The 14,382-nt window shown below is 37.7% G+C and overlaps 1 protein-coding gene across 1 annotated transcript in view; it reads right to left on the bottom strand.

Annotated features, from left to right (window-relative positions):
• Nucleotides 1-14,382, bottom strand: part of LRRC27 (leucine rich repeat containing 27) — a 34,954-nt gene that overhangs the window by 2,460 nt on the left and 18,112 nt on the right. The window contains exons 6-10 of the mRNA XM_076338019.1: nt 13,182-13,428; nt 11,537-11,626; nt 9,567-9,660; nt 3,119-3,249; nt 1,164-1,290 (exon numbers count right to left, since the gene is read on the bottom strand). Of these exons, the coding sequence (XP_076194134.1) occupies nt 1,164-1,290; nt 3,119-3,249; nt 9,567-9,660; nt 11,537-11,626; nt 13,182-13,428 (689 nt within the window). The remainder of the gene's footprint in view (nt 1-1,163; nt 1,291-3,118; nt 3,250-9,566; nt 9,661-11,536; nt 11,627-13,181; nt 13,429-14,382) is intronic.

Genomic DNA, 14,382 nt, shown 5'->3' with positions numbered 1-14,382 from the left:
TTCTGCATTATAAAAGGTTTTTGTTTATTACTGCAAGGTACTTCTTTACTGGGAAAAGGCTTTGCCAAATTTTCTACCAGTCCTACTACCTCTACACATTAATGAAAGTGATTTCTTGCTTGATTAGAATGCACAATACATACACAATGCACCACGGCATTCAAAGAACCATATAGAGCATTTGTACTTGCTCTGCCCTCAGGAAACGTATTTCTAAGACAGTTTGCTTTTTTGAATCTGCCAAAATCATCGTTTGAGCACATTACACGGAGGGAACGACCTGGCAGGCAGAAGAGAAAGGAGACGGGACAGTGGAGTGAGAGGCCCCGCTGCCGGCTTGCTGGTCCCTGGGGAGAGCGCTCCAGCATGGCTGCCCGGCAATCGCCATCCCAGCCCTGTGGAAGCCAGTCAGTATCAGTAGCAATCTCATACCCATGGGAAACAAAAAACAGTCCGGGCTCTTGAGGCAAAACTGATTTTGAGCCGAGCGTCTTGAATTACGCACAGCAAACAAACTAAATGCAAAGCACTGACTCATTTTATTGAAAGATATGTAACTTCATTTTGACTAGCTACGCAGTTTGGAATACTTTCAGTCGAGGCAAAATAATTCCTAATAATGTTGCAATAAGCAAATAAATTTTACAGCTACACCAACTTTAATGACAGCTCTCAATTTTCTCTTCCCAATCAGGACACTTATTGATGTCCCAAGGTATAGATTTATGAGCCCTCTTTCCAATTGTAAATGGATAATTTTGAATTTCAACTTTTTGCTGTATTAACCACTTGCATTGAATGACTTGTACAGCACGTGATAAAAACCATCATCCTTGTCTACTGAGTTTTACATTAATCTTTGGCCATCTTTTATGCTTTTCTTGGTTTTTGCCTTTTATCTTAGAATTTTGGCTTTGCTTTTGAAAGACTCAAAGCGCTACATATGTTTATGTCTGTTTATGTATGTGCATGTTGTGTACATGTACACATACATACACACACACACAATTTTAGCGTGAGCAAAAATACATTTAATTTTTAACAATTTTAAAATATTTGGTACCTGAGATCTTTGTGAAATTAACGAAGTGTCAAATTAACAACTGTTCATCAGCACAGAGCACTGTGTTTACTGTACTTCCAGAGAAAGAGAAGATACTCACTGTCTCAATGTCTTGTTTTGCTTTCTTCATTTCCATTTGGGATGTTCCTTTTAATTTTTCCCCTGTTGCTTTCATCATTTGCCTGTGCTGTTTGATGCACCATTCCAGTTTCTCTTCTCTGAGGGATCTAAGTAAACATGGTAAAATTATTATTATTTCAGTTGCTTTATATTCATTGACCCTCCTGTTTCCAGTTTCAAGTATTTTAACACATTTCTGTCAAAATATAAACAGAGACACAGGGAGCAAAACGAGCAAATGCTGTGGCTTTGCCTTTGTTAATATGCAGTTTGTGGTGCATGCACCACGTGGTGGTCTTACACTGCTGTACCTTACATTGGCTCTTACACTTGCAGGGATCTAGTTAGTTAGTTAGTTAGTTAGTTATGTAAATCAACCCCTTGCCTCTCTCAGTGCATAAGCTCGGTGGTGCTCTGGGGATAGGTCAGAGTTTGGTAGTGCAGCAGACTGCTTTTGGTGGGTCCTTCGCACAGCGGCTGTAGAAGCTGGAAGACTTTCAGTGAACGAGGCAGTGGAATGAAAAAGTTAAAAGGAGAGACGTACGGTCAGGGAAACTGAATGAGGTCCTGTAATTCAAGGGAGGAAACGCGGATGGGGAGTTCAGCACAAGCAGTAGGTGAAACTAAATGAAATGCTGCAGAAGGCATGCTAACTAACAAACCAAGAATTTGAAGGGGCAACTGAGCTGTACCCAGTGTAAGTGGGTGATGCCATCTACAGCATATGCAAATGACTTTTTGACCGTCTTGCCTGTAAATTTAAAATCATGTTGGGCAGCAGAAATACAAAAAAAGAGTACTACAGAATGGCCCTTTCGAATGCACTAGGGATATTCATGCAGGTATGAAAGCCAATAGAAAAACAGGACTGAAACATCAATGACTGCTAAATAAATTTATTTACTGCACTTTACTTTTTGTGCTCATCAGACCTGTCTGGCCATAGCCGTGATATCCGTAACCACCTCTCCTCCATATTACGAGATAGTATAATATAGTGTATTTTTCCTTAAAGCTGATTGATTAAAATTTTCCTTGATTTACAGACATCTGTTTAGTAGTTATGCCCTGAGATTATCAGCTAGAACATGCTTGTACAGTTAGTCAAGTTACAGCCTCGTATAAAGATACACTAATTTTAGAAGTGCAAAATGGAGCAAACCAACACATCTTGTAATTGGAAAAACAAACAGAACATTTCAAGCTTTCCCCGTATATGTTAAAATCAAGCAGAAAAAAACTCTGAAATTTAATTTGAATACTTTCTAAAAATAGCATCAAACATTTCACAGGCTCTTAAGAATTTGGGACATGTTCATACTTCTCCCCTCTCTCCTTTTTTTTTTTTTTAAACTCTCGTAAAGAAGAATGATTTCAAGTATTTTCCAGCCCAGCTGACAGACTAGAACAACTGAGACAAGTATGTAAATTTATACTCCAGGATGAGCCTGTCAAGGTGAGGCCATCAATCAGTTGAGATTTGTTTAGTTCATTTTGCAAAAAGGACCAGAGATACTCAATTTCTAGTCAACCCTCTGGCTCACACTCACTGTATTAAGATGATATAGAGATACTATAAAATAGTCGGTTTATTATTAAAATAAATTATTGCTATAATAAAGTAAGAATCGCTTTAACAGCATGCTTCTTGTCTTGGTATTGCATTGTACATGAAGGAGCAAATGCATATAGCTCAGGTGCAAGTCTTGAAGTGCTAGTGATTACCTTTTATTTTTTTTTTTTTTTAAGTAAGCCTAGCATTAACTGTTTTTTTAATTTCTCTTTCAGTCACAGTGGTTGTTGATTAGGGTGCAATATTTTTTACTTCACAGGATAGCAAAAAAGAAATGATACTTTCATACTAACAAAATTAAATGGAAGTCATCAATAGCATTACATAGAAACAGTTTATAATCTTATCTTCTTAGCACTCACCTTGTAGTTTCATCTTTTACTTTCAGCAACCTTTCTTCCATTGTTTCAGGTGTACGGTCCTGTTTCTTAGCTCCCTCTTTCATGGTGTAGTAACTGATGTTATCAGTAGCATATGATGCACTTTCTGGTATCTACAGCAAAATATAATGCTAACAAACTATATGGAAATGATAGCAATTAAAAACTAGTTTTGTATTGAAATTAAAAATGTTGTAAAGGCCGTAGTTCTTTGAAGTCATGGTTAGTGACCAGTGACTGTCGGGGAAACGCTGTGACTGGCATTGGGTTACTGACCCTGCCAGACAGCTCAGGGCCGGGGTGTCTGGGCAGCCAGCAGCAACTCACAGCAAGCACCACACGATGCTGTAGAACACTTCAGGGACACACTCTTAGGAAGACACTTTCCATATGTTTTCCCACTTGTCACACAGCATGAACATGCTTCCATTTCTGTAAGAGGGTTTAATACAGAGTCCAGTAAATCAAAAATCAAAGCTGCGAGAAGGCTTGGCTTGAACACCTTTTTTTTTTTTTTTTTTTTTTTTTAGTAAAATAATGATGATGCTGTGGAGGCTGATGGGAGTTGCATAATGACTATGCTCATGAGTTCTGCTAAGGCTACAATGGCTGAAGGCAGAGTCCTATAAATGAATTCTGCATCTTGTATGCCTATATTTTTATTGCCTTCAATTAAGTTGTAACATTCATAGATGAAATGCGGTATTTGTTTTGTATTTACTTACAAGAGTCTTATTTCCCCAAGATCTGGGGGAAAAAAACAGACAGATAAAACAAATCTGTTTAAATTATTTAAATTCAGATTAATGCTGATTCTTTACATAAACTCCTATCATAAAGTGAAAAACTTAAAAATACTGCTTAATGACTTAAGAACAAGCCATGCATACCAAAGCAGCATCCACCCTCCTGCGAGGGGTCGGTAACCGTGCCATCCAGTTACATCTTAAGCTCCTAAGAGCTCATAAAACTTGCTGCACCAACACGTCTTTCCGAAACTCTCGACTTTGGTCTGTGTGGTTTGTTCTTCTCCTGGACTTTTACAAATCCATTCTAGCTAAATTAAACACGTACCTGTGCAGTTCAGTTTAGCAACCCGCCTTAGGGCGCCATGACATTTTACACTGCTTGGCTTACACCACCTTAAGGCTGTTTTCTCTGAAACACTTTTAAAACCAGTTGGTGTTTTAGAGGAGGCGTTCACAGTGAGGACTAGACTTGGGTGAAAAGCAAGACACGTCAGCAGCAGTGTCTGGCCTGCAGATTTGCTCATAGAGAACCGAGTTTCCTTTGTTGGTATGTAATTAGATAGTTCAGCAATCATTACGAAGATTACGTGAATTTTATGCCTAGTACAAGCACAGAATGGTTTTATAAAAGGTACTCAGGTCTAAAGATATCAAGGTGGCGGCAGGCATGACAGCACGCAAAATTTAGGACCAAAAATAGGGGGAAAAAAATGGGAAATTTATAGATATAGTTTCAAATCTAGAATACTGTACTACCAGTAATTGTAATTGGCAACATATTCTATCTTTTCAAATTCTGTCCTATCTTATTGTTTTCCAGGTAGATATGCATTTACCTTTAATTATAGCTGAAAGAGGTATTTCCTTGATCTCATATTACTGAAGAACAGGAAAATTACTTTCACCTGTAACTTCAGCATCACATGTTTAGTAGCCCACAGGAGACAGCTATCCTAATGGCACGTGTAGCTGTAATTCGTAATGATACCCAAGCTTCAAGAACATGGTTCAATGGCATAGAATTGCATCCTGAGTTATCAAAGAAGTTGAAGAGTAGCTTGTGGTGGTCAAGTTCATAAAACTGCCATCATCCCATTCTGGGACCACTAACCCAAAACCTTCACCGATGTGGCAGCACGGCCCTTGGGGATTACCTGAACTGATAAGCAGAAACAACTGAAGATGTTTTGGCAATATTTTTTCCATTTAACTAAAGTCAATTTTGTGGAAAAGTATCCATCTTAAAAATGTGTTACTGAGAAAGCATACTTAATGTGTTTTCTCACGTACTGGCTGTGTACGCATAGTGGCAACACCCTGGAAGTCCAACGCTTGTCTGCAATGCAAGTAACAGATCACCAGAGCCTGGGAAAAGGGAGGCCAAGTGCATGTTTTCTAATTACGTTAGCCAAATCTGGGGAGCAAAAGTAGGCAGGGCAACAGGGCCATTTGGTAAGAAAACAGTAGTTCCAGGAGAGAGGGTGGGAAGAGGCTCAGAAGAGCCGACACATTGTATTTTGGTTACAGAAGAAGGGCAGCTTCGATGTCCTCCTCTGCCACAGTGAAAAAGCAGCTGGCAACCTGCCCTTACAGACTTCTGCCAGATGTTCTGACCACTGGACTGCACAGTCTCTCACTCTTCATATCAGAGGATATTCAGTTATTTATAGAATACAGCTTTAGTAGGAAAGACTGACAGATACTGACTCAATAGCCCTGTGGAGTCACCTGTGGAAGAGCTAAGTCAAAGCCCCACCTCCACCTTCAACTTCTCACATTCCCAGAAACCTGGTCCTTAGCACTTGGTTGTAGGATTAGGCCCTTCCCTCAGCATTTTCCAAATAAAGCTACAAAAAAAAATTTGGTTTTGTTCTGCCAGGTTGAATGCCTTTAAAAACTCAAAACTATTCTGTGAAGCCAAATTATTTCCCAGACAAACCACCTTACCTATACGTCAAGTTAATAAATTGCCAAGGTTTTGCACCAAGAAAAATTATTGCGGTAGATTTGAAATATTTTATAGGCACTTCATTTTTCTCAGTGCAAAAGCTTACCTCCAAACCGGCTCACAATAAAACTGCCAATTATATTTTAATAGTATGCTTCTGTAACCACGCTGCTGCCAAGAAAGTCAATCAACTAACAGAAGGAGAATGCTATAGAACAAATCAATTTCCAGAACTATCCCTTATGACGTTATCAATTAAGGTGAAGACAGAGCAGAAATGACATGGCATGCTCATGTTGATTTGACACATACGCAGAAAAAACAGTATTTACTTTTGGGAAAGTCAAGGTATGCAATGGCAACCACAAGCAACCATTACTCACCTATCCATGCCTTTATCATAGTTACTCAAAACTAGGATTCTAAATCCAAGACAATCGCATAATTTTAGGAAAAACATTTTAAGTTTTATTAAGTAAGGGTAGCTGCCTTGTGGTTTTTTCCCCCCATTTCTACATAAACAATTTGAAAACTAAATTCTTTAGGGTTAAATAAAGGAATAGTCTCTGTAACACTCAAGGAATATTAAAACTGCTTCTAACAAGATGATCAGAGAACAAAGAAATACACTAAACATGAGACCAAAAATTAAAGATTGTTATATAAAAATATGAGAACGTGTTGCAAAGCTCTTATTAATTTCAGTATTTATTAGGTATTAATGTAAACTATAGTAACACAGGAGCGTAACAGTAAGTGCCTCAGTCTGTATGTGGTCCTATAGTGCCATCCCGTGTTCAACACGTGCAGACGCAGGTATCTACCTTCAAGAACACTTCAACTCACAAAGCATTTATGTCCCGTATCATTTATGCCATTTTAAACCCATCGTTTGTTATCATTGTGTGTGTGTATCACTTATATCATTGTAAGTACCTAAATATGTTCGTTTTGGTTTTTTTTGTTTTTTGGGTTTTTTGTTGTTTTTTTTTTTTTTTTTTTTAAGAAGAAAAAACTTTTACAGGAGAAATTCAAGAATTGTTTTCTGTGAGTGAACACATTATTCTCCTCATTTATTTATGTGGGAACATGGAAGAGAAAAATGAGGAATATTTAAATGTATCACGTTACAATATACTTACTTCTTCTCTTGTCATTCAAAATTCAATTCTATTCTATGCCAACCAAATTTCTGTATTCCTAAAAAACAATCATCAAGTTGGCCAAAACGAAGACCCTCATACACAGAGAAAGCAGACTGCACAGCTTCAACAAGGAACCCCCGGGAGCTGTTATCCATCAGGAAAGTTCTCAGGGCTTCAGCAGGAACCCAGCTAATAGGTTTTCAGTAAAAAACAATCTGCGTGTTCAGATCTGACCCCTACTGTTCGTAGCAGAAAGATACATTTTTCTCACACAACCTGCTTCTGGTCATGCTCCTGCTTTGAGTTTTGTGAAGTTACCCTTGATGTTGAATATTGCTACACAACAAACCAGTTTCTGGAACCGTCGCACTTACATCATCAGCTTAAAGTGCAGAGAAAGCAGGAAATAAGCGACCCACGTTGGTTTGATCCATATACACAAAAAGGATAATTTTACACAGGAAAGCCTGTGTAAAATTAATAACATTTACTTATGCTTAACTAATCCTACCCAGTAATCAGAATGAGCTACTGGTGCCAGTAAAGTCATTGGTAAAGCACTGCTGTTTACGTCATGACGACCCAGCTGCAAGCTGACCCTTCAGAACATACGGCTGTACCTGCTCTGCGCCCACCTTGCCCATGCACATAAAAACTGTCCTGCAAACCTTGTCTGGCCCCACAGCAAACCTACTTGCTTTTGCTTTATTTCTGTGGTAAGACTGGCCAAAGACATTATCACAGACAGAAGCATTACATTTATGTATTTATTTAACTTCCAGGACAATAAAAGGCAGCAATGAATAATCACAGTCTAAGAAAATCAGGTTAAAATGTCTGGTAACCGAAACTTAGGTAACAACTCTGTTGAAGATGCATGAAGTGGAATAAAATCCTGCTCTTATCACTTTTCTAGCCATCAGTTCCAAAATGTTTTAGTATTGTATCGTATATAGTATCGTATAGAAAAAATTTGTTTAAATCAAAATTTCTATTTTGGTAAAGTAACCAAATATGATCTTTAGCACTGCTGCTCGGTGAGAGAAAAGAGGGCTGTCGATACACTGCTGCCCGGCCAGCAGGTTGTCTCCGATACATTCCCATGGCTCTGCAGGTTAAGCAAAGTTCTGCTGCCAGGATTAAGAAATACTGTTTAATTGGTGGAAAATGTCACACTATGGGCGAGTAGAAAGGTGAAAAAGGGTTGTATTAACATGAATAAACTGCCTGAGTCAGAAGCCCAGGTTCCTGCATAGTCAGTGAAAATGGAAGACAACTCAGATCACTAATGTTAGGTGCCTGCCTTCACCTATGCACTGAGAGCCGAGGCTCCTAACGTGGGCACCTACGTTAGATGCCTATAGTTAGATGGTAAACCTATGTAATCTCCTATTTGATAAACTGCAGTTCAAAAAGACGTTTCTCCAAGCACTGAGGCATTTAGTAACATAATTTGGCTGTTTCAAAAGTCTGAGTTTAAAAAAAAAAAAAAGACAGTAAAAAACCAACTAAGCTGGAAGTGTGGCTGCTTTGTTTTTATTTTTAAAATACATAAAAAAAATTGCTTGGTTGTGTCAGATGTTAAATTGCAAATTTTCCTACATTTCTAGAAAAGTTGTAATCTGTTATACAAGGGTCCTTTTTTATTGTTTGAGCACCAGGTATTGCTAAGCAGATATCAATAAAATGTAACACTAAACCTGTACAAATCCCCTTTTTATCACAGAGGGATGTAATTAATTTTAATTTAAAACCTACTGACACTTCAGAAAAACTTGGGTATATATCTACGCTTCCAAGGTTAGAAGTAGTATGCCCAGCAATCATGAAACTGAGATGAAAGAATTCTTCACAGCAAGAGAAAAACTCTCACAGCATTTCAAGTTCCTTCAGTGATCATCTCTTAACTGCCTTACTCAGTGTCTGTGTTACAGTTCATTTTCACACCAGATCACTGGAAAAATCATGTGTATTCATTTTCAGCATCTCATCTTTTGCAATATTGTATTGTAAGGAATGAGAATCTAATGGCAAAATTAACAGGATAATTTTTTGAGATTTTTGTTTTAATGTTTGTTACTTTGGGGAAAAAAAACTTTTCAGGCCTTTTATATACACTCAGAAAGAACCAAAAGTGAGGTCCCCTCCTTTCATATGCCAGCGTTTACAAATTCCTGGAGGAACCAGAAAATCCAGCCGACTTCAAATTCAGTTTGGCAGAGGCAACATCTCATATTGGAGGCATTCAATAATTTAAAAAATCGTATTTCAACATACGCAGTTCTGTTTTAATCCCTCCAAGTAGCCTGATTATTGGAGCCACTACAGATTTTGAATAGCAGTTTGAAGGATCTGGCAACTCCTACACTGCACATGGGGTTGCAGCACTTCACACAGGAGCCATAGTCCACATAGGTATTTGAGAAAGGGTCTGCAAAGCCATTGCCAAAGTGCTGGCATTTAGAGTCCTGGTTTTCTCTTTTTAAGTTTTAAATTTAAATATATGGGCTATAAAGAAAATAAATCAAAGGGTATCATTCATGGATTGTTTTTTCCAGTGTCTTACCTTGCTATTTGCTGTTACATACCATATCTGCATTTGTAGATGAAAATCTAAACGCTTCTTTTTTTTCTTTCATCAACTTCACTTGGCTGCGCCATTCCTGAAGCATTTCTTTATTGCTGAAAGTTAATTTATATCAAACTTTTAAAGCCATGATTTAAGAGATGAGTATTACTACTCTTGTTCTCATGCTTAGCCATTTACAGCTGAACAATATATGATACTTATTAGACATACCGATTCCTAACAAAGAGAAACAAAATACCAGGGGCCTCTTCATAAAACATTAACTTACCAAAGGAAGACAAGAACTGCAAAGACCCACCCTCACTCCCCAGTTCAGTGGAGGAATATAGCAGCAAAGAGCAGGACACAGATTCAAACAAAAGCCAAGCAGAGTAATGAAATTGCTCAGAGGCCTGGTAACAAGCCACATGGTTCATCTCTGGACTATAGTTTAAACTTGGCAAGTTCAGACACTGAGTAAATTTGAGTGACCGTAAAGAAGAAGTAGACAGTTGTAACAAAAAGTTCTACTGGATAACGTAACCTGACCCATCACATTTTTAAGGTTCATCAATAAAGGTCTCATTAATATAGTATCTACTCTGATTCTGAATGTCCACAGTGATTCTCCAGCTCTTCTTTGTTTCAGTCCTAAGTTTCAGGCTACTTCTCCTTGTACTGCCATGTCTGGCATGTAAACAGAGTAATCCTCTTCGTTTCCACTGTCTCTTTAAAAATACTTGTCAACTATAATAATGCCTAATAAATTAACAGTTTAATAGAACAGACATTGTTCCCAGTCTCCTGTTATGGATGCTTTCCTAAAGTCTTCCCAGTATTTTCCTCTCGACCTCTATATTCTGTCTGTAACTGTTCATAAAGCTAAGGAATGCTCGCATCAAAGTCCAACAAGAAGCTAAACAAACACTTCCTTTGTGTCAGCATCTCACCTGAGAATGAATGAGGGTCAGAAAAAAAAGACAGCCAAGATTCAAAGGTAGGGCAGGTCACAGCATGTGAAAGCTCAGCCTTGTTCCCAGCGGTTGTTCTACCGCAGTGCACACAACTGGTTAAATAACTCGCAATAGAAACAGGCTCGTTTTTACTAGCACTAGCCCAAATGATTGCTCACTGCTCAATCACGAGCACCTAGGTACACGTTTCTTAGGAGCGGGGAATCCTGCTCAAGTGACAGCGTTCCCTGCCTGACTGGAAAGGAAGGGGAGACAAGAATTCCCTGGCCCTGCTCCTCTCCTCCTGGTTTCTCCCTCTCTCCTGGTGCAGGGATGCCCAGGGAGCACCGAAGCATACCATATTTAACCCAATACGCTGGAACACAGAGCTCCACCTTGTGTACCCCCCCAAAGCCAGGGCATTACCCTGTCGTAACACGACCATCTGGTGCTTCCAAGAGCGCCACGGAGATGCATTTGTTCCGTAACATGACTTTTATAACTCCAGTTATTAAAAAGAAAAAAGGTATTAAGATGATACAAATTAGGACTAACATTGTCTCATTTCTTGGGTCTAGTCTGTAGGATGTGGATTGATTTCTGAACAGCACTCCAAACGTATGCATATAGTGGGAATATACACAGAGATATAAACAAGTTCTTTTAGCAAAATTTGTTCAATACTTATACTTTTTATACCCTAGATATATCACAATTTTATGTCATGCTGTAGCCTTCTGTCAGCAAAGATAAATTTAAGTTTACATGGAATGTCACATACGAATTAACTGAAATGGATTTATTTTCTGCTCAATGGGAATTCATGGAGTTCCATGGCCAAGTTCGTAAGAAGCTCAGTAGGTCACCTTTCTTGTTGCCTTGGAGCACTGTATTTTGTAAAGAAAAGCACTCTTTATATTTCCACTTGTAGTGTGAAGTATTTGAAATTACTTCTTTCCTTATAAATACTCAACTACGCAATCTATTAAGCAGCTAAGTAACAACTTTAAAAAGACAATGACATTGTAATACTTGCTTTTTCCTTTGTTCAAATAAAGCTTGTTCCTCTTTCAGCTCCTTTTCTGCTACCAATCTGCATTTTTCAGCTCGCTTTGCCTGAATTGTCCTATCATAGGATAGAAACTCAATAAATTCATTTCTCTGTGTGGACATCCTCCTTTTAAAATGGACAGTTTGATATTGTCAATTAAATACTACATAGAAAACTAAGCACATTTAATGATGGTGATATACACCCTCAAAATGCAGTTTTTTATCTACTAGTGATCCTGCATATAAGCAGTCTGTTTTATTTCAATATAACCATTAAAATATTTAAAGTAGAAAACATGTTTGAGTCATTTACCAAATGAATTACTTCACAAAAACCGCTGCAAGCCCGAGGTTGTATTGCGAGGAAAAAAAAGTAAGCCTAAACCATGAATTCTGCAAGATTTTTTCCATACTGTTGCTACTTCAAAACCAAAAAACCCCTAAAGCATGAGAGTATCAATACCAAACAGTATGTAAAACATACATCATAAAATGTAGAGAATAGTGAGAAGTAGGGCAATGCAAGGTTTGAGAGCTGGCGTTGAGGCACACAGTAGGACAGACTGCCACCCCCAGGTTCTGGTCACATAAGAAAAGCCGTAGGCCTAACGGCGAACACAGAATGCACAGGTCAGTGAATCTCCCAAACCAATAAATCGGCAATTATTGGAGATTCCCCCCTATCCTTTCCATGCTAATTAAGCACATGGCTTTTTGCTACTGAATTACAGTATTTTATGTTTTCTGGGAGTGACATCAGCGAGATGGAGGGAGACAAACGCAAAAGAGTGAGGAGTGAAAGAGAGAAGGCAAGAAAGAAAATTCACAGAAAACAAAAATCCCTTTTCTATTTTTGTTTGAAATCTGAAACCTAATCAAATGGTCAATATTTAAAAAATCAGTCAGCTCTAGTTTATTAAAAACTAATGTTGAGAAACAATTTTTAAGTAACAATGAAAATGTTCATGCATATTGGGGGAAAAAATAATTGATACCATAACAAATATTGACCAAAAAATTAAGAACATTACCAGTGTGTTTATTCTCTCCCTTACACAAAAAAGTAATTCCCTTTTTCAGAAAGAATTCACCAATAAATTCTCTGAAATAGGGTTTGCATTATTTGCATATTGTGAGATACGACAAATAAAGCATTTACTAAATGCTTTGTACGCAAATGTAAAGGAATTTAATGTATTATCTTGTATTTATACATAGTTATTTATCATATTGCATATACTAGAAATGAAAAATTAAGTTAACCAGGTTTCTACAGTCCTTTGTTATTCTGTATTATAAAATTCTATTGTTTTTCAGCAGAATGAATCTGGACATTCAAGGGTACAATTATCAAAATAGGAATAAAAAAAGGAAGTAAATGAGAAAATATAAAAGATTGAGAGTGTTTTTTAGTTTTGGATAAAAAATATTTAAAATAATAGAAAATGTAAAAGTTGTTTTGTATTCTATATACTTATGTCAAAAATACCATTTGTTCATCAAATACCTATTTGACAATGAGTATAATGATGCATATTGAGCTGCTTTTATATTTTCCAATAGAAACACAGAGTTTTCCAGCACTTGCAAGATCCTTATCATATACCATTGCATGAAGCTTACGTCACCTGCAAAGACTAGCTGACTCTGAGTAGAGCTGTTCTTTCTTTCTGTGGTTTTTCCCTGCTTCAGTAAAATCGTGGATTCCACCTATACATTTGTCAGCAAGAAATTCTTCTTTTTCATCTTTTATAATTTCTTCTTTCAGCTTCTGAAATCTTAGCTTTTCCTCTTCATTAGGCCACTCCTCTGACAAATCCAAACTGGACTGCAACAGTTCACTTAAGTTTAGCTTTTCAACAGGTGGCATTTCTACTGGAATTAAAGGGAGATTACTGTAATCCGATGTATCAATTAAATTTAATTTTTTTCTAAGCGAAACACAGCAGTTAGTGTTAATCAATCAGTCTAAAAGAAGTGGGATTCGTTGGTCTTTTTTTCTTTTAATAACTATTTTATTCTCAGAGATTTTTCACAAGTTTAAAGCAATCTGTGTTCTGAAAGAAGCCAACAGTCTATTGATGAATGTGAGCAGAACAGGGGCTTCCTTTTGATTGATAATTTATGTATCTCATAATTCGGTAAACTCTTCACCTAGCTTTTTATCAATTCCACCATGCAGAAGCTGATTCAACGTTACAATCATTTTTGTGAAGTGCTCAATACCTCTGACTTACACCGAGTTTACGAGCCATGTGTCCTCAACACCCTGCAGAAATCAAGTTCTCAGACTACTGTCCATAGTCTTACTCGCGGAAAGTCCCCTGTTGCCTTTACCATGGACACGCGCGACCCAAAGAGCAGAGCTCCGTACCACCGCCGGAGCCCCTGCCTCATTCAGGGCTGACCCAAGACCCTTGCAACTAAACCGAGAGTCTACCACAGACGTCAGCAAGCTTTAAATAAGGCCATGTCAAATATACTGTATAAACGACAGTGATTTCTGAAACAGAGGAGGACATGAAAGTGGAAAATCCCGGCTTTATACTGGCATCTCTACTTTGAGGAAAAAAATGGAGTGGAAATTGAGACTCACATAACGCATGTACATATAAGGATTGAGTTAAGGCTGTATATAACCCTAACTTTCTGTCTCACTTCATTTTTCTGCAGCATTTATAGCCTGCCAATGTAGATTTGGGTATAAATAAGTATTACATGAACTGTGTATGACTGAATTAGAGTTCTCTGCATGATGAATACGAGTTAAAAATATGTTCCATGTATCAGAGGAAGTAAAAAGGCAAAGCAAACAGATACAATAATCAT

This window comes from Aptenodytes patagonicus, chromosome 5 (assembly GCF_965638725.1).
Source record: "Aptenodytes patagonicus chromosome 5, bAptPat1.pri.cur, whole genome shotgun sequence".
In the NCBI taxonomy this organism is placed as follows: domain Eukaryota; kingdom Metazoa; phylum Chordata; class Aves; order Sphenisciformes; family Spheniscidae; genus Aptenodytes; species Aptenodytes patagonicus.
Note: the sequence above shows the minus strand (reverse complement) of the source record. Positions and strands in the feature narration are given on the sequence as shown.